The 19,274-nt window shown below is 41.1% G+C and overlaps 2 protein-coding genes and 1 long non-coding RNA gene across 21 annotated transcripts in view; 2 read left to right on the top strand and 1 right to left on the bottom strand.

Moving 5' to 3' along the window:
• Positions 1-1,458: 1,458 nt before the first annotated feature.
• HNRNPH3 (heterogeneous nuclear ribonucleoprotein H3) lies at positions 1,459-9,722 on the bottom strand. Of its 10 annotated transcripts, none has more exons than XM_037905837.2 (11): positions 9,584-9,717; positions 8,749-8,781; positions 7,766-7,901; positions 7,079-7,217; positions 6,336-6,523; positions 5,858-5,944; positions 5,443-5,558; positions 3,107-3,242; positions 2,327-2,407; positions 2,158-2,247; positions 1,459-1,760 (listed from the first exon to the last, which is right to left on the bottom strand). In XM_037905837.2, the coding sequence occupies exons 3-11, from the start codon at positions 7,878-7,880 to the stop codon at positions 1,684-1,686; spliced, it is 1,029 nt and encodes a 342-aa protein (XP_037761765.1). In that variant the 5' UTR covers positions 7,881-7,901; positions 8,749-8,781; positions 9,584-9,717; the 3' UTR covers positions 1,459-1,683. The 10 variants fall into 10 exon arrangements, with proteins under 10 accessions (XP_037761765.1, XP_043407186.1, XP_037761766.1 ...); XM_043551251.1 differs by having other exon boundaries at positions 6,381-6,523; XM_037905838.2 differs by having other exon boundaries at positions 8,749-8,763; positions 9,584-9,704.
• LOC119566874 (WAS/WASL-interacting protein family member 2-like) overlaps positions 8,750-19,274 on the top strand; it is a 140,284-nt gene continuing 129,759 nt past the window's right edge. For 5 of the 10 annotated variants that reach the window (XM_043551256.1, XM_043551257.1, XM_037905841.2 and 2 more), the window contains exons 1-2: positions 8,750-9,903; positions 10,742-10,806. In XM_043551256.1, the coding sequence (XP_043407191.1) occupies positions 9,006-9,903; positions 10,742-10,806 (963 nt within the window). In that variant the 5' untranslated portion in view covers positions 8,750-9,005. Of the gene's footprint in view, positions 10,016-10,741; positions 11,224-19,274 lie in introns of those variants that run through there. The other 5 variants (XM_037905845.2, XM_043551258.1, XM_043551259.1 and 2 more) reach the window with 4 other exon arrangements.
• On the top strand, positions 12,790-15,069 carry LOC122466566. Its single transcript, XR_006292194.1, has 2 exons — positions 12,790-13,116; positions 14,790-15,069. It is a non-coding gene; the product is annotated as an uncharacterized LOC122466566 (long non-coding RNA).

Below are 19,274 nucleotides of genomic sequence, written 5' to 3'. Positions count from 1 at the left end.
TCTCAGATGGGTTGTGACTCAAGCAGTCTGCTGTCCCTTCATATCTAAGAGAGACAGATTCAGCTGTGGTTTTTCATATCATAGGGCCTGCTCTATGATAAGGAAAAACTTGAGGAGAGGAAGGGAAAAGGTTAATACTATTGCAGGTGTAGCTACACTGAACAAGAAACTTCCATTTTAATTCTCTCAGCTGTTTTGTAGACCTCTTAAGGTAATTTGACACACACACACACACACACACACACACACACACACACACACACACACACTTCCTAGCAAAATAAACTCCATTCTATTGTCTCCCACAATAACACATTTATTACAAACACATTACTAGCAAAAACAGGTGACAAACTTTCAATAACCAAGAGCACATTTGACAAATTAGAGGGAGGCATTTAAGGACAAGCAGTTAAAATTTGGAAGAGCATGGTGGCTGAGAATTATGAAATACCTTTTTCTTCATTATACATCATGTATGTTAGTGTCTTCAAACAATATGGTTCCAAACATCTTACATGTCACAAATGCACAAAAACATTACCAAGCTGTGGTTGGGTTGTGTGAAAGTACTTTGAGAAGTACTGGTCTTATATGTTTGCTTTCATTTGAAGGGGTATTTGGATGCCAAATAACTCCCTAAAATGATGAGTGCTTTCTTCAGTGAAAAAGAAACTGCCAAATTTTGAATAGATGTAGGCTATTACCTGCTATTCAGCAGCAAAACTACTTGTATTTTCTTTTCTGAACAGACTCAGGAAAATGAGACCCATACACAATTTGACTTAATGCCTTTTAATATTCTGACATGTTTTGGGTATTAAATATATTAAAACCAGACATAGTTTAACGTAACTAGTACTCTGCCCCATTTATTTTTGTGTCCTGTCCATATGGAAAAGGAAACTTTAGTAATGTTTGAAGGTAATTTAACTAACAAGACAAATTGGTTTGTAAGTATACAGACATGAAGATTTATCAGTAAATGTGAAACTTGCTAGATATTAGTGCAAGGATCAGCAAAATGAGGAGTTGAGTTGCCCATTCTTATGGACATACAGACCAGACACCAACCAACCTATGCAGTTGTGCATTTGAAGATAGTGCTTTTGACATGAAAAACAAGGAAGCCAAATTTGAAACTTTTATCCTCCATACCTATAACTTAGTATTTTGTTGTGGGATTTTTTTTTTTTGTAGTATATACTGGAAAGTCAATTTAGAATAAGTTGTAACCAAAACCAAACTAATCTACTTTTCTATCTTATTCCTTTTAACAAGTGTATCTTTAATCTAAGATTCAATTATACCATGTTTACAGAGAACTGAATCAGTGTTCAGAGAAGTTACAGTACAACCACCTTTAATAAACCAATAGTACATCTTAAACCAAATGCATTCTTGAATATGCAATACATCCTTAGGAGTAGCTAGTATAAAAAGTATCAACATCAGTGGTTTGAATATAAAAATTTATTTAAAGTCAGAGTATGCAACAAATAAAACCTACAGAAAACAGATTTTCCCCATCACAATCTGTTGCTTACCAAATAATATTGTGAAAACACATTCCTTCAGTCATTATAAAGTTCTTAAAATACAAAAGAAATTAAATTTTGTAAGAAAGTCTAGTAGACCAGATACTGTTTCTTCCAGGGTATTTTGTAGAAGCCAGGTCACTCTTCAATACATTCCACGCCATCCACCTCCACCCATACTGCCTTGCCCATAGTATCCACCACTATTTCCACTGCCACGACCTACAAAGTAAGTGATTAAACAGTTACCAGTTTCAGAAGTAGTTCTCCATTTGATCCACTGAGACCTGCTTAGTCAGAGGATATGGACCCCTTGTTTTTAAACTGTTAAATTGCATTGAAAAGCAGCTGAAAATGTTCCATTTCCCCCAATATTTCTTTCTGTATGAAAACAATTGCCACAGTTGCCATAAAAATTTGATTCATTCACCAGTGGGAGCAAAGGTGGTCTATAATAAAGACATTACCTCTGGTTAAAAAAAAAAAAAAAATTCAAGTTTTAAAAATGTTTCAATTCTAAAATTTCAAGTTCTCACTTTAAAACTGCACAAAAACTTTCAAAGTGACAGCAGAACTTTTGTAGCCAATTCACGTAATTAAAAACAAAACCACTACTTACCATATCCACCCAAGCCATCAGGAGTACCATATCCTCCGCTGTAATTGCTACCCATTCCCATTCTGCCAACAGAACCATAACCTCCTTGATCTGGAAGGTAAAACATGCAATGTTATAATGAGATCAAGTTTCTATTTGCTAATGAACTAAAATCTGAAGCCATACATACCCATTCCATCTCTGCCATAGCCTCCCATTCCAGAGCCTCCTCCAGCAGTTGAATTCAGAAACAGTTCAATATATCGATGTTCTTTAACAAATAAAAAAAACCTACTCAGTATTTTAGATCAGAGAGTCGGTGTTAGATTAGTTCCTAATAGATAACTGTCCATATTCATTATGACTACTGTCACAATTTGCACCCTTACTGGTAGTCTCAAAAAGACAATGACTTAAATGGACAATGAAACCTCTTACTCTGCATGTGGTCATCCCATGCCAGAGCTGAGATATACAGGCAGGGCAGCATATGCTGCACATGCTCTGTGGGTAAACAGGTTTCAGACTTTCAATGTTATTTTTCCACAAGCTATTAACATGAAATCAAGCCATTAAAAAAATAAACAGGAAAATCAAGCCACACCACAATGCAGCATAGGTGCAAGCTCAGATATTTAAAGGAACTTTCAGGATCTGCAGATGTGGAGTGTCTAAAGGCAAGAGCCTGCCTCCACTCTCTACTTCCACTATTCCTCAGGCTAGTTGGCTCTATTCACGTTCATAGCACCTTAAGAACTGCTTTTCCTTCCTACTGCCAATAAAATATGTATTTCATAGAGAAAGCAGAAGGCAGGTGGAAGAAAGAAGTGAGCTGAGAGCATGCTGTCAGTTTCATCTTAAGTTTTTACAACACCCAATGACAGCTCTCATCTAGTAGATGCACAAAAGACCTAGGAATCTAATTAGGGCTGGTCATTGAATGGTTCAAGTTCACACTGGTAATACTTACGCATGTTATTTTTATCCTTAGACATGGCAGCCACTGCATCTTCATGTGTTACAAACTCCACATCTGCTTCTCCTGTTGCTCTTCCATCTGCCCCAATATCAATGTGAACTCTTATAGGATTCAGTGGTGAAAAAAACTAAAAGATTTACAAATTAACAATGTTCATTCACAAATATCAAAATAATATTCAAGCATTGTATTAAACAGCTTTAGAAGCAACATTTAAATTACGATTTTAAAGAGCTCATCATGATAAGTGACAGTTTAAAAAGAAAATGTTTGGAATTACCCAATATTTTTGGTTCTAATTTGCTCAATCAGTCCAATGTTTCTTATTCCTAGAGTATGAACAGATTAATTCTCCTTCTAGACATGACTATATTCTCTATAAATACTACCTCATCTTATAATAGTAAGATTTATCCAAGGATCTCACTTTACAAAATTTAGCTGTCTTACAGGTAAATTCTTAAGTATTATCCCATTTGTCAAACAGGTAGACTAGATTCAGAAAGGTAAGTGATTTGTTAAAGGAAACAAAACAAGCCAATAGAGCCAAAAATAGAACTGTGGACTCATGGATCTTGTCCTTTGCACTTGACATTTCCCACGATTGGTATAACTAGTATAACAATACTTTGAAGTTAAATATTGTAGAACAGTAGCTGAATCAAATTTAATAAGCTAAAGGGTACTTGAACATGTGAATTGGTAGAATTGCGACCTCTTTAACTGCTGCTTACAGAGAATATAAACCTAAAGAGCAACGTGGTCAGTCTGAGTAGGTCTGATAAGACAATAGCATTCCATCCACAGGAGATCAACATTTGAGAGAAAACAAAAGCTTCAATTAGGTAAATGCTTTCAGAATCGAAAGCTTTTAAGTAGCACATAGATAACTTGTTAAAATGGTAGTGTACTGTTAAAGCTCCTAACCTGCAAACACTTAAGCATGTGTTTGCAGAACTGGGGCATAACAAGATACCTGGGTAAGGTGCGTATCTGGGAAATTGAGAAATACGGTAAGCTGAATCATGGTTGTTGCCTGTGCCACATGAAAGCCAAAGTACCGAATAAGTAATGAAAGGTGTTTTAGACCAGTGGCATTCCCACCTCAGCAAAACCACTAGTCCATGGGTTCAGTAATAATTTTAGGATCACACATCAAGCAAACTACCAGTCCTACGTAAGTGTGCTCTGCAGCAAAGCTTTGTAGTCAAGTTCTTTACCATAAAAAGATCCAATGACAGGAAGCTGAAATTATGTTTTCATTTTGAATTTTTGAGACATGTTCCCCCCCCGCACAAATCAGGATTGGAACAATTTAACAATGGATGTAATGATCATCAGTCACTTGGAGTCTTTAAATCAAGCTTTCATATCTTTTGAAAAATATTTTGTATTTCAAACCACAAGTTATTGGGCTTGATACAGGAATTACTCTAGGGCAGTTATGCAAGAGATCATCTTATAGATGAGGGCTGCCTCTAGCCTTAAAACTGCAATTATTTCCAAATTTGACAAGCTAACATCACCTGCTAGAAAAAAACTGCTTTGCATCATCTAAATACAGGCTAGAAATCCCACCTTTTGAAAGGCTAGAAGCTATTAGCTCCATCTATTTGAGAGATAACTGCTGCTGGATAACTAGTCTAGTGTGGAGAAAAGCCAGAGGGTAATCAGAGAGTGGTACCACTTAAGCTGAAGTAGAACCTAAATAGTTTTCATTTATGGCCAAAAAAAGTTTAGTAACTACCCACTTGCTGGTTTGGAAATCTGACATCAGAAACATCACAAAGCCCCCCCCCCAATTTTTAAGAACTGTTCAGTTTTAATTATTTCTGCTGTTTCACAGTGTGCTAGTAACATTCTAATAATTTTGAAAAGTTATATTTAATTAGGAGCTCTCATATCAAGAACACTTTCTACAACTAAATCTCAACCAATGGGACTGGAAACAGAGGGCTAAGCCATAAACCTGGTAATTTTCTCAGACTTCTAGTCAAAAGAACAACTGTGTATGTTAGGATGGGATTTTAAAAAGCATTTAAGGGAGTTAGGCACCCAACTTTCACTAAAAGTGAGTGAGCAATGGGTGCTTATCTCCAATACCTCTGAAAAGCCCAACCTTAAATTGTGAGTTCAGTGTTGTGTTGCTGCAGATACAAGCAATTGTTTCCACTGCAGGAGAAGCTACAATAGATTCAATGGGATTAATTGCTGACTCTTAGAACAAAAACATGGAGAACCATAAAGAAGAATAGCTATGTCTGGGAGAGACAGCAACATGAAAAGCTACAGCACAACAGTAGGAGAAATTTTCTTATCATACTTACATTAGCAATATCATTTTCTGTAGCTCGAAAAGGCAATCCTCTCATATGAACAAAATGACCACCATGGAAACCTGAACTTGCATCTCCAGCTCCACCATAGCCATGTCCTCCCATACCTGTAAAACAGTACACTTGAGTACCTCATGAAAGGCTGGAAAGACTCAATTACTACCACTGGTTGCTATTTTCAAAGTATACACATCATGAAACTGCCACTCTTGACTGGGACAAAGTACACCCATATCCCAAACCTTGGTAACAAAAACATTTTAACCCCAACACTCATACATGCCAGATATTTTTACTTTAATTGACAATCTGGTGGTTACTTCTCATATGAAGACCAATATCCGTTCTTTGAGAATACCCTTTAGAAGAGCACATTATGTACAAAATTTTTAATTCTTGATTTTACCTCTCCCATCTCTCATTCTGTCATCATAGCCATCATTTCCATAGCCATAGTTATTATAGCCACCATAATCATCAAAGCCACCATATCCTGTACAATTTAAGAAGAAAAGTGTGTGAATGTGCTATAATTACAAAACTATAATATATGAACAACATTTTTGCAACCTTTTGGTAACTTCCGTTATGTGCTGATGACAGTAGGATTTCTCAGCATCAAGTGTAAATGAAAAATTTCCTGCATCAATTAAAAATAATAATTTCCTGATGTGTTCTCATACCATTCCTTTACCTTTATAAACACGTCACCATTTTCAACAAGTCCCATTGGGTAATGACACCACAGATAACAATCCAGATTTCAAAAAGACTCTCCAAACCTAGTAGGTACTGAAATTACTGCCATTTCTCTATTTCTTGACTAAAATGTCAGAAACATGAAGAAACTGACAACAGAACCTTTGCTCATTAGATACACATACCACCGTCATATCCACCACCTCCTCGACGCATTCTGTCATACATACTTCCACGCCCAGCTCCATAATAACCCCCTCTTCCTCCTAATGGTCTATCATATGGTCCAGGTCGTTGTTGTCCCATCATTCTTCTTGGTGGGTCATAGAATCCTCTGATTTCACTCTTACTACTTTTGAAGATTTCAATGTACCTAAGTAAGAGAGGATTTTCAAGGCACAAATAAGAATACATGCATAAGCTCTTTGAAAGTTACAACAGATATTTAAATAATTTTGTACAATCATTTCTATAACTAGATGCAAAATCCAATAAAAAAGTGACTAGAGATACCATACAACTTAAGTTTCACCTAAAGCCTTAAAGATTCTTAAGTGTATCAAAAGAAAACTTTACATTGGTAAAATTTACTACTTAAAAATTCTAACTGTAAAAATTAAATTCAAAAGTCTCTGAAACTTGTTCCCCCAATATGAAATAATACAGCTGAAAAACGGCTGACTATAGATTTATCATAGAATACCCTATACAAAAAGACAAAATTCTGATTTTAGCAAACTACATAGTATTACTATCTTCCCCCACCCCCCAAATCTATTGTATTTTCCAAGTTAAACTTAGGATCATAATTATAAATTCTTTAAAATAGCCAGTTAAAATATTATGGTCCCCACCCCCCAAAAAAGCATTACTGACCCACAACCCCCAAAAAAAAGATTTAACACCATCCCAAACTCTCCATCCCCACCTGTGCCCTATTCTTTCCTTGTGTTTCCCCAGAGCATTTTCTGCTATCTCCTTTGAAGCAAACTGCACGAAGGCCTCCCCTGTGCTTCTCCCCTGGTAGTCCAGCGTCAATGTTATCCCATTTGGCACGATTTCCAACCCTTTAACCCAAGGACAAATAACCCCATCAAGGGGAACAGTGTTAAAGGCTGAAACATTCCCAACTGTAGCAAATACTTAAAGCAAATCTAAACAACAAAAAAAATAGCTTAGTTTTCCCCCGTCACCCAACAAGACAAGCCATTGATTTTTCATTAAAAATTAATGGTTTAGCCATATTCGTTCTAGTAGTGTTTGTTTATGCTATACAGGAATAAGTCCGCCCACATTATATGAAGATATCATAACTACCAGTCAAATATTTTAACTGTGCTCCAAATTCTAACAAACAGAGTAAGTTATTTCAATATGCATGATACATTTACTACCCTGACTAAAAGTTAGACATATTCTAGTCTTTACTGAATCTAAATTTATTTGTACTTTAATTAGAAGAGCATAATTCACAGTTTGGAAAAACAATCTAAGTTTAAAACAAGACTCCCCCTCCCACCCAAAAAAGTGGGTATTAAAAGTTAAACTATGTGAAACACTGATGTGAGAGAAATGTAAAAACAAAGTCACTGTATTTTGACTATACTAGAGATACCTTGAAAGAACTGAACAATCTCCTCTTTGCTGCAACCAAAAGGCAGTCCACGAAGTCGTACTGTTCCATCACTAGATGTATCATTTGGACCATTGTGTTTCCCAGTCCAGTCCATCTTGCTACTTAAATCAACACACTACAAAAAACAAGGAGAAAAAGTCAGTGTTTTATAATCATAAGGTACTGCTACCCCCTCCCTCCCAAAACCCTACTCCATACACATTTAATTTTACCTCAGTTACAAGCTAATATGATGCATCATACGCTCCATTAATGTTACATTCTGGAGTTGTACTATAATATGCAACATACATCCAGAAGGGTATCAAATATGACACAGAGTACTGTACTGCCTCAGATTTAGTTGAACAAAGCAGACAAAACTCAGTACACAATCCCTCTACAGTCTGACAGTGTCTCTCACATGCACTCACATCTTCACTTGCGGTGGGGGGGGGGGGGGGGGGGTTGAGATTCTACAAAAAAATCCCCCTTAACTCTTCACAAATTAAACTAAGAATAATGTCCCATTTTTAACTTGGCCTGCTGTATGGGCCTTCTTGAAGACATGAGAATAACTTTACTAAAGATCAGAATGCTTTACTTTAAAAACCTGAAGAGACAATTAAAAAGGAATACAGAAAACAAGGACTATCTGAGAGTCAGGGGTAGATACGGAACAAGAATACAAGTTAAAGCTGAGTTGTAACTTGGGTCCCCGGTAATGGCACTTTTTTCATCTCATTAATATTATTGTATGATTCAAATTTGACCAAGATAATGATTCAAATTTGACAAACGAGATTATTACTGTTACTACCAGAACACATCAAGAACATCTGTTTATAAATTAGAGAGACTTTTGTATGAATTAAGCATCAAAACACGATATTTAGTTTTAAAGCAAATATATGCTACCGTGCCAACAAAAGACATGATTTTTTTATTACTATTATACTATAACTACTAATATTAGCACTTACATAAATCAATTTTGTCTTCCAAGCGCAGTGTATCTGTTAATGGATTAATTCCCACAACACCCTTGTGAGGCAGAAAATATTATCCCGACAGAGGAAGTCTTTGGGGAGCAAACTGCAGGAACCCGGGGAAGGGGGACGACTAATCCACTCTGCATGAGGTAGATCCCTCCACAGAGCGGGAGACTCAGTCAATCCGCGCCTCGGATCGCACTAATCCCGTGGGAGTCTCACAATAGGCCGCGAGGCTGGGCACGGGGATGACAATGGCGAGACCCTGCACGCGTTACACCGCGGCCCCGCCTCTTCATCAGCAAGGCCGAGACGTCTCTCGCCGTTGCCGTCCGCCTTTGTGGTCGCCGCTGCCGCTCAGCCAGGCCGCAATACTAACTACCGCCAAGTGCGCGCCTCTCCCGCCCGCTCTCAGGCGCCATTTACCGCAGCTCCTTAGCCACCCCACCTCCCGACCTCCTATCCCCCCCACAGGGAATCCCTCAGGCGCCTACTCCCATCACCCCAGGGACCTCGCAGCCTCCATCCACACCCGCTCAAAGGCTGCCCCGCCGTACAGTCAGGCTCCCGGGCCACTGCCGCGTTCAACGCCACCACTCAAAATGGCGGCCGCGCCCGAGCTAGGCCCCGCGAAGAGTCGCCGCCGCACGTCCCCTACCGAGAGGGTTCTCGCGGCCTTCAGCGCCCTCAACACCCCTGCCCGCCCCCCTGCTCGGGGGCGGAGATGTCTGTCCGCCCCCAGGGCCCGAACTGCTGCAGCCGCCTCCTCCGGGCACACCGGGCGGGCTGGGCTGCGGCGAGCTCGGGCCCTTCTCCCCGTACTCACCGGGAGATCCTCACACTCTCCTCGATGTGCGGCGACGGTAGGCTCTATGGTGAGGGTCGGGAGGGCGAAGAAACCTCCGCCTCCTCTCTTCTCACCGGCGGGCGCCTTGCTTGCTCGGCAAACTACGCAGCGAAGGCAGAAACAAGCAGGTAGGATGGCGTCGCGGGCACACAAGTATCGCGATAGCCACGCTGCGCACAGAACCCTAGCTCTGCTTACGTCCAAGGTACTGGGAACGGCGCATGCGCACCTAAGTCAAGATGAAGAAAAGCGCATGCACGAAGGAAAGGTACTGCTCGACAATAACTCCCGAGTGCCTAGTAGGTGCAAGGGCGCATGCGTTTCAAAACAGTGGGCGTAAGCGCGCATGCGTAAGGTATTCGTTATAAGACCAATACCATGTGTCCTTAATAGCGCACAGACAACGCCAAGGTGCTGCTTAGACATCCCGCTAGATTCTAGAACAGAGGGAAGGGTGGTGGCGCATGCGTAGTTGTTGGGTAGAGGTAGGGAGGTCTATTGTGCCTTTGTAACGGAACCAGACAGCTCCGCCCTGAGGCGCGAAATACCCTGTTCCCGCCCCACAGGCGGCAGCTTCCCTCTCACCTGGAACGCCGTGACCACCCCCCCCTTCCCACCGCGCAGGCCAGCACCTTTCCCCCTCCGCCTGCTGCCTACCCGTTCACGGGCTGGCTCCTCACCTCGCAAGCCGCGATCTCTCGTTCAACTGACCTCTGCCCGGGGGAAGGCGAGCCCGGCTATGCGCAGTGCTTATTGTAGCCGCGGAACACACTGCGCGCGCAGGAGAACTGGGCTGGTTTGGGGTGTTTGCCTTGGGGACGATCGATGGTCATGTCCGTGCACGTTCAGGATAAAGAAGGGGAGCGCGTTTTCTAGCCGTTTGCCTTGTGGGCGGGTGGGGAGACAGAAAGTCTTGAGACCTTTGTAATTATTGTGCAGCTTGGGGCTTTTCCAGCTGGCCACAAACATCACCCTCAACCACTCACATGCTCTGCTGTCAGTAGCATTATTAAGGAGTAGGCTGAGAGCATTGGCCAGGCTTATACTCCACCAGAGAGCCTAGTCAAGCCAAAGCTGTAATTCTTTTCTCTTTCGTTCACTTTAACATAGTCCTAAAACTGTATTCTTCCCTGTCAGGTCTGGAGCAACTCAGTAAAAGTCATAGAATCACAGAAGATCAGGGTTGGAAGAGGCCTCAGGAGGTGATGTAGTCCAACCGCCTGCTCAAAGCAGGACCAATCCCCAACTAAATCAGGGGTGGCCAACCTGAGCCTGAGTAGGAGCCAGAATTTACCAATATACATTGCGAAAGAGCCACAATAATATGTCAGCAGCTCCCCCATCCAGTCCCTAGCACCTGCCAACAGGCCCACCAATCAGCGTCTCCCACTCCTTCCCCATGCCTCCCGCGATCAGCTGTTTCTTGTGTGCAGCAGGCTCTGAGGGTGGGAGGCATGAGGGAAATGTAGGCCCCAAGGAAGGAGCAGGGACCATCGGGAAAGGGGTGGAGTGGGGGCAGGGCCTGGGGCAGAGCAGGGGATTGAGCAGTGAGCACCCCACAGCACATTGGAAACTTAGCATTTGTAGCTCCAGCCCCGGAGTCAGCGCCTATGCCAAGAGCTGCATATTAACCTCTGAAGGTTGGCTCCGGAGCCATAGGTTGGCCACCCCTGAACTAAATCATCGCAGCCAGGGCTTTGTCAAGTCGGGCCTTAAAAACCTTTAAGGATGGAGATTCCACCATTAGGGGTGGTCAGGGCAGTCAGAGGGCGGGGAACAGGGATTGAATGGGGGCAGGGGTCCCGGGGGGGGGGGGCAGTCAGGAAGGAGAGGAAAGGTTGGTCAGGGCGGCAGCGGGCAGTCAAGGGACAGGGAGCAGGTGGTGTGGATGGGGCAGGGGTCCCAGGGGGGGGGGGGCAGTTAGGGGCGAGGGGTCTGGGGGCAGTCAGGGAGAAGGGGTGGTTGGATGGGGCAGGGGTCCCGGGCAGTGATTTCCCTATGGCAGAGTCAGATTCAGGACTCACATAATTTGTCAGACCACTCTGTTTATTAGCAAAGCGCTTTGCCGATGCACCCAGATATGTGAGCCCCTCTCTGAGGCTCAAGCTAACTTATTTATACAAATAAGCCAAAGCCAATTTAACATAAGAGACAAAAGGAAGCAGAAAGTGACAAATATACATACATATCTTATTTGCATACTAACATTTACCAATCTCCTAGCTCAGTAGGAGCTCTAAGTTAATTAGTTTGAGGACCCATTGTCTCACACTCCTTAATGTTTCTCTTCCTGACAACTATATTTCAACAAACCCTTCAAGTAGCATTTCTTTAATGAATTATAATTTCAATATAATTCATTCTACTTTTACACCTACACCCCCCCGAATTTCCCCAACCCCCCCCCCCCCCCCCCAGTTTTGTGAACTAGTTACATGCCAATTTAGTGACTTTGGAAATTTGAATTGAAATTGAAACATTAATACACACTTTAAAAGCATATAAAGTATATGATAAAATACATGTATCTGAAAAAGTATAATAGATTTGAAAAGTATGAACATAGACTAGCTTACTTATACAGCTGTTGATTTTTATGACAATATCAGTGCATTCATTTTGGTGATGTTGGCCAACCTAATAATTTCAAATTATGATTTGTAAGCAAAGTCTAAATGAGCTCTCCCTCACAGCTAGTGATGAGCTGGGGGGAAAGGCTTCAGGACCAGATTGTATTTACATTTATACCTAATCTACCTAGGTATCTAGCAAACAGAGCTGTGTTGCCCTCGTGATAGATTTTGGCTGGGGTTGGGTTACAAATCACTTGAATGCGGGGGCGGGGGGTAATGAAATGTTGTTATTCTTATTATATGAGTAAAGGGCGGTAGAACTGTACTTAGCCTGCGTTGATTGAGGGCATCAAGAGAGAGGGTGGGGACAGGTGTTTTGCTTGATGGTCTGTCTGAGTCACAAGTACGATTTGACCTGCCCCTCTCCACTGTTTAAAGACAGAGCTGATTAGGCTCCATAGAGAGTCTTTTGTTCTGTTAAGTGACCACTACAGCTGAAATCACTGATAATCAGGTCTAAGTGCTTAGACCTGCTGTGGGACAGTGTTTCTGTGGAAGAGACGGCCCAGCCTGTATTAGCAGAGAGGTTCCCCCACTGAGATCTCAGCTGAAATCACTGATAATCAGGTCTAAGTACTTAGACCTGCTGTGGGACAGTGTTTCTGTGGAAGAGACGGCCCAGCCTGTATTAGCAGAGAGGTTCCCCCACTGAGATCTCAGCTGAAATCACTGAGAGCCAGTGGAACCTCAAGAGATGAGCTTGCAGAGGTCACGGTAGTAGCAGAAGGGCAATTGTGCAGGGCCATTTGCAACAGAGCAGTGGAGTGAATGGTAGTACAACGAACAACTGGACAGAGCAAAGAGTGAGCAGCTGGAGGAACGATCAAGGTGCCTTCTTTTCCCCCAACTCTGAGTCTCCACTGACCAAGGACAACACCGGTGAGTGGGGTGCGGTGGAGGGAAAAGTGAGGGGACGTTAAATAAACGTTTGTTAGACTATATTTTAGTGACTTTGCTCCAGAATGCTAGATTTGTGACTAGGAATGGAAACTTATATACATATGTTGCCTAGTAGGCCAAGATTTTTAAAATGCATTATTTTCCAAGGTTGTTATCTCACATCGTTGCTAACTTGAGAGGCCATTATGTTGGGGAGTATCTGTACTAAACATTATTATTATTTTATTATAATTAATTTTTATATAAGAATGGTCATACTGGGTCAGACCAATGGTCCATATAGCCCAGTATCCTGTCTTCTGACAGTGGTCAAGGCCAGGTGCTTCAGAGAGAATGAACAGAACAGGTAATCATCAAGTGATCCATCCCCTGTCGCCCATTCCCAGCTTCTGGCAAACGGACTAGGGACATTCAGAGCATGGTGTTGTATCCCTCTCCGTCCTGGCTAATAGCCATTGATGAACCTATTCTCCAGGAACGTATCTAGTTCTTTTTTTAATCCTGTTATAATTTTGGTCTTCACGGTATCCCCTGGCAAAGAGTTCCACAGGTTGACTTTATGTTGTGTGGAGAAGTACTTCCTTTTGTTTTTTTAAAACCTGCTGCCTGTTAATTTCATTGGGTGACTGTTAGTTCTTGTGTTATGTGAAGGATTAAAAAACATTTCCTTATTCACTTTCTTCACACCAGTCAAGATTTTATAGACCTCTATCATATCCCCCCTTCGTCGTCTCTTTTTTCTAAGATGAAAATTCCCAGTCATTTTAATCTCTCCTTCTGTTTCATACCCCTAATCATTTTAGTTGCCCATCTCTGTACCTTTTCCAATTCATATATATATATATATATATATATAATTTTTTTTTGGGATGGGGTGACCAGATCTGCACACAGTATTCAAGGTGTGCATGTACCATAGATTTATATAGAGGCAAAATAATATTTTCTGTCTTATTATCTATCTCTTTCATAATGATTCCCAACAGTCTGTTTGCTTTGTTGACTGCTGCTGCACATTGAGTGGATATTTTCAGAGAACCATCCACAATGACTCCAACCTCTCTTTCTTGAGTGTTAACAGCTAATTTAGACCCCATCATTTTGTATGTATAGTTGAGATTGTTTTCCAACGTGCATTACTTTGCATTTATCAACATTGAATTTCATCTGCCATTTTGTTGCCCAGTCACCCAGTTTTGTGAAATCCCTGTGTAACTCTTAGTTAAGTCCAAAGCAGACTGCTATCTTGAATAGTTTTGTATCATCTGCAAATTTTGCCACCTCACTGTTTGCCCATTTTTCCAGATCATTTATGAATATGTTGAACAGTAATGGTCCCAGTACTGACCCCTCAGGGATACCACTATTTATCTCTCTCCATTCTGAAAACTGGTAATTTATTCCTACCCTTTGTTTCCTATCTTTTAACCAGTTACTGATCCATGAGAGGACTTTCCTCTTATTCCATGATGGCTTACTTTTCAAAAGTCAATTTAAATTAAATACATTTTTAAAAAAAATTTATATATATATTTTTTTTTAGAAATCTAGACCTGTTATGTGTGTTGGTGTATTTTGCATTATCCTCATGTTAAATTTGCATTATCCTAACAAAACATTTAATTTATTCATGTCTCTTTTATATGTTGCAGGTGAAAGTGAAAATGAAAAGACAAAAAACAATACAACAATTTTTCCACTCAAAGGCCTCAAAAACTAACCAAGGTGAAGAACACACGAAGAACCAAGAATATATCAACATGTCATCTGAAGATTCAAGTGGTGTATCTATATCTGACCAGCCCGAAGCACAAATACAGCTACCTACTGAAGAAACTGTGTCTCCAAAACATAAAGGCAGTTCCCGATGTTTGTTGGTCAAAGTGTTCCCATTTATTGAAGTTACAAAAGATGGCTACTGGTGCACCTCTTGCACAAAAAAAAAGAAAAGAAAAAAAGCCTTAGGAAGAAGGAAAGCTTTCCAATGCTATAATTGGTAAAAGTGGAGGAGCTTGGCTTGTCAGACTGATCAGCAAAGCCAATGCTGACAAACTACATGAAAAGGCAGCAAAACACCAGGCCTCTGGACTGCATCAACATTCAGAAAGCCTTATAAGCCCACTTTCAAAGCCAATTTTAGAAGTACTTAATGAGGCTGTTAAGAATGCTGGAGGCACAACATAGTTCATGCGAACAAACATGGCTGTGGCATTCTACTTTCTATTTAAGCAAGAGATACCACACACTGCAAACTGGAGGCCAATGTTAAGTGCATTGTCACTTGTTCATCCTGTAATTGAACACTAGTTCCAAACAAGACCAGCAAATGCTCACTATCTTTCTGCAAGAAACTTAACTGACTGGCTACAAGTATGCAGTGCAACAGTGAAAGACTCAACAGTTGAAAAAGTGAAGAACTCTCTCACCACAATCAAAAAAATTGCATACATGGCTGATGAATGCACCGATGCAAATGGGCATCAAGTATTAAGTCATTGTGTACGTTATCTTGATGTCAGTGGTAGGCCAGTAGATGCATTTCTAGATGTTCAAGTTATAGAAGACACATCGGCTGCATCTCTGACAGCCCACATCTTAGAGTTAAATGCTTGTCAATTGGACCCCAAACAGATGGCTGCTTGTGCATTTGATGGAGCTGCAAACTTTTCTGGAAGACATGGTGGAGTACAAGCTTTGCTCAGAGAAAAGTGTAACCGTAATCTCTCCTATACACACTGCAAAGGCCATCTACCGCAACTAGCGCTAGTATGAGCTGCAGAATCTTCAAAAGACAGGAAAAAAGCCATAAATTTAATGTCTTCATTATATTCTTTTTTCAGCAAGAGTCCAAAAAGACTGAATATCTTGGAAAATATAGAAGATCCTATTTGTCCAACCTGGGAAAACCCTCTGGCTTTCTCATGAGCAATCCTTGGCTGTTATTACTGGCTTTGGAAAGTATCTACCAAGATGGGATGGATCTAAGTAGTGAGGCTGGTGGATTATTTTTGCTACTACGTTCAGAGAAGACTATTGCCATTCTCTCTTGGGTCATTTTAAACAATGCCATCCAGGCATCTACTACAACAGTAGTAGATCTTTGTCCAGCAATAGAAGCTACATTTGGATCAGAGAGCTATCCATTGAAAAAGTACTGGAAGAAGCAAAGACTTCAGTCCAGAAGTTGACTAATGAAGGCGTTTATATTGAATCCTTAAGTGAAGAGGGCAAGAAGTGTTTGTTAAGACAACTGAAAAAGTACACAGACTTGATTCTTAAAAATCTACAACAGCAACTTCTAGATTCTACTCAACCTCTACGTAGCTTTTACAGATGCCTGTCCTATTAAAAGTTGAGTGGAGTGAGGCACTACCAGCAATGGGGCTGCTATGTGATCAGGACAAAATAGAGACTTTGAACACAGAGTGGAATATCATATGATGAATGAATGAAGATTTGACTTCAACTTCTTTTTTTATCATTGCTAGTGGTTCGACCCGATCTTTGTGCTATGTTTCCTGGGATGAAAGAAGTAGAATTCATCTCTTGCTACTCCCAGTCACAACAGCTACCGTTGAGCATTCTTTTTCATCATTAAATAGAACTTTGTATTCTGAAAGAAGTTGCCTTCTGCCTGATCATGTGAATGAACTAATGAGCATATCAACTGAAGGAATGGAAGTACCGGACACACAAGAAGCCACCAAAGATGAACGCATTGTATTCAAAAAATTCCTTAACAGAATTGTGCAAAATTACAACAAAAAACCAAGGAAGATGTAGACTTAGTGCTTCATAGAAGGCTTGAGTAGCCAACTTTAATTTGTGTGATGATTTTAAAACATGAGTTAAATCAAATAAAATTGGTCATGAAACGTTTTTTCAGTTTTTACTATGGTGCCATACAGCCCACCTTCACCTCACAGTCTGACCCCTCATCAGCCCTGACTCCTTCCCCCTCTGAACACCCCCCGCTAATTTCAATCCCTGGGGAAACCACTCCCAGGGAGGCAGTCAGGAAGGAGGGGGGGTTGGATGGGGCGGTGGGGGGCAGTTAGGGGCGGGGGGTCTAGGGGCGGTCAGGGGACGGGGAGCAGGGTGTGTGTGGATGGGGCAGGGGTCCACGGGGGGCTGTCAGGGAACAGGGGGAGTTGGATGAGGCAGGGGTCCCGGTGGGGCATCGGGGGCGAGAAGTGGGGGGGTTGAATGGGGGCGGGGGCCAGGCCATGCCTGGCTGTTTGGGGAGGCACAGCCTCCCCTAACTGGTGCCCTCCTCTGGGCTAGATTATATTAAGGACACAGTAATATCAGTGGCTATACAACTATATAAAAAAATATAAATGGAAAGATTAAAAACAAATTTTAAATAGTTAAAACTGGGCCTGATATTCTGAAAGCACAAAAAGCTTGGTGCCTCATGAAATTGGGCTAAAAGTATGTCTTAGGTGTAGGGGTGTCATGAGAGAGACTTACTAGCATACAAATTATCAAGTCTTTCTGCACACCTACTGAAACATTAACTTTGAGATTTGTGCTAGTGCTTGGAGAAAGATTAGTTAGTCTGCTCTTTGACAGAACTTTTAAAAGCAACTTTATAAAGACGGAAAGAATGCAGATTTCTTTCTTCACAGTTGATGTGTTTATATGTCAGTCATTTTGTGGAAATCTTACAGCAGTTTGTCTCCTTGAAGATGTAAGTTTTTTTTAAAAAAAAAAATTATTTTAAAAGCAATTAAAATGTTATTACCTGTGCTATACTTAAAATGCGCCTGACCTTACACAGACTCTACTTCCGTTCATTTTTTACTTGCATAAGACTTCAGTATCTGATATTCTGCTGGTAGAGAGAGCTTCAAACCAGTGTTGTTAACATCAACTATTATGAACACTAAATTCTTTTTTTCAAAAGACAAATGTTTAAATTTTTTTTAAGAAGCACATTTTTTGAGGTTGATATGTGTTTTAGGAATAAACTAATTTTGTTCCAGATTATTTGAATTTTTGAAAAGCATTAGAGCAACAGAGCAGGAAAACAAATTTATTGAAATCTGGTCTGGCAAGCAGTTGTAATAGAATGGATCTTGAATGTATGCTGAAAGGAAACTGAGCAGGGAGTCAAAATGACCTAGGGAATAAAGACCAAAGTAATTCCTACAATTTCTGAAACTTGTGTTTTCTTTTTAATGAAGTTGGATTATTTTTTCCAACAGGGAAGAGCAGGAGGAATAGAAAGCTTGGGGAACTGTTAATGGGATAAAGAGCCTTTCACCTCTGTGTGGTTGGTTCAACTTTAGCTCACTTTAGTAGAGAATAAAAATTTGTGCTACTTGATGATTGTGGTAGTTTCAGTCCAATTCCCAGTGGAATTGTCCATATCACTAAAAACTTGGTACCAACTGGCACTCTGTCAGTCTCACCAGAGAGGCCAAGTATTAAACTGGGATGCAGAATTCACTGCCCTTTCATTACAAGAGGTGGTTTCACAAGATAAGGTTTGAGGAATATTGGTAGAGCTATGCGTGGATGCTCGCATTGCCTCTGTCTAGTCTAATTTATCTAAACTGTCTTTCTTACATTAAACATTTTAAAACATAACCATACTCATCAACATTGATGCAGTTTCAAGAGAATGGAAGGAAATCCTTACACTCCCTCTCCCCTTCCAAAAGAAATCCTAGAACCATCCCTACTTAACCCAGGACTGGATTAAATAAGCTTGAAACATGCCCCAACTCCCATTTGGAGTGGTGGTGGAAAGAGGTTCCCTTCCCTTCACAGAGAGCCAGGAGTAGTGGCATGGGGCTAGTTTATAACTCCTTCAGGAATAGCAGCACTGTCACTCCTCGTAGGAACGTCAGGAATGGCAGTACAGGTCTCCTCAGTATTTAGCTCAATAGTCGTGGTGTAGCTACTTATGTGGATGTGTTATGCTTACAGCACTCTTTTTGCTCCTGTCACACAGTCCTCTGCTGGGGCCTCCTGGAGCAGTGGGTCTTGTAATTTAAAATCCCATTGAGGTGCAAGTAATTGTGGTTTTTTTTTTTTCCCCCCCCTCTCAGAACCATGTCTGTAGGCTTAGATGTTGCTGAATCTGTAACATTCAAATCACATTCCCAATCTTTTCTTTGTAATCATGT

The sequence above is a fragment of the Chelonia mydas genome, chromosome 7, assembly GCF_015237465.2.
Source record: "Chelonia mydas isolate rCheMyd1 chromosome 7, rCheMyd1.pri.v2, whole genome shotgun sequence".
In the NCBI taxonomy this organism is placed as follows: Eukaryota; Metazoa; Chordata; order Testudines; family Cheloniidae; genus Chelonia; species Chelonia mydas.
The sequence above is the reverse complement of the archived record's forward strand: the minus strand, read 5'-3'. Positions and strand labels throughout refer to the sequence as shown.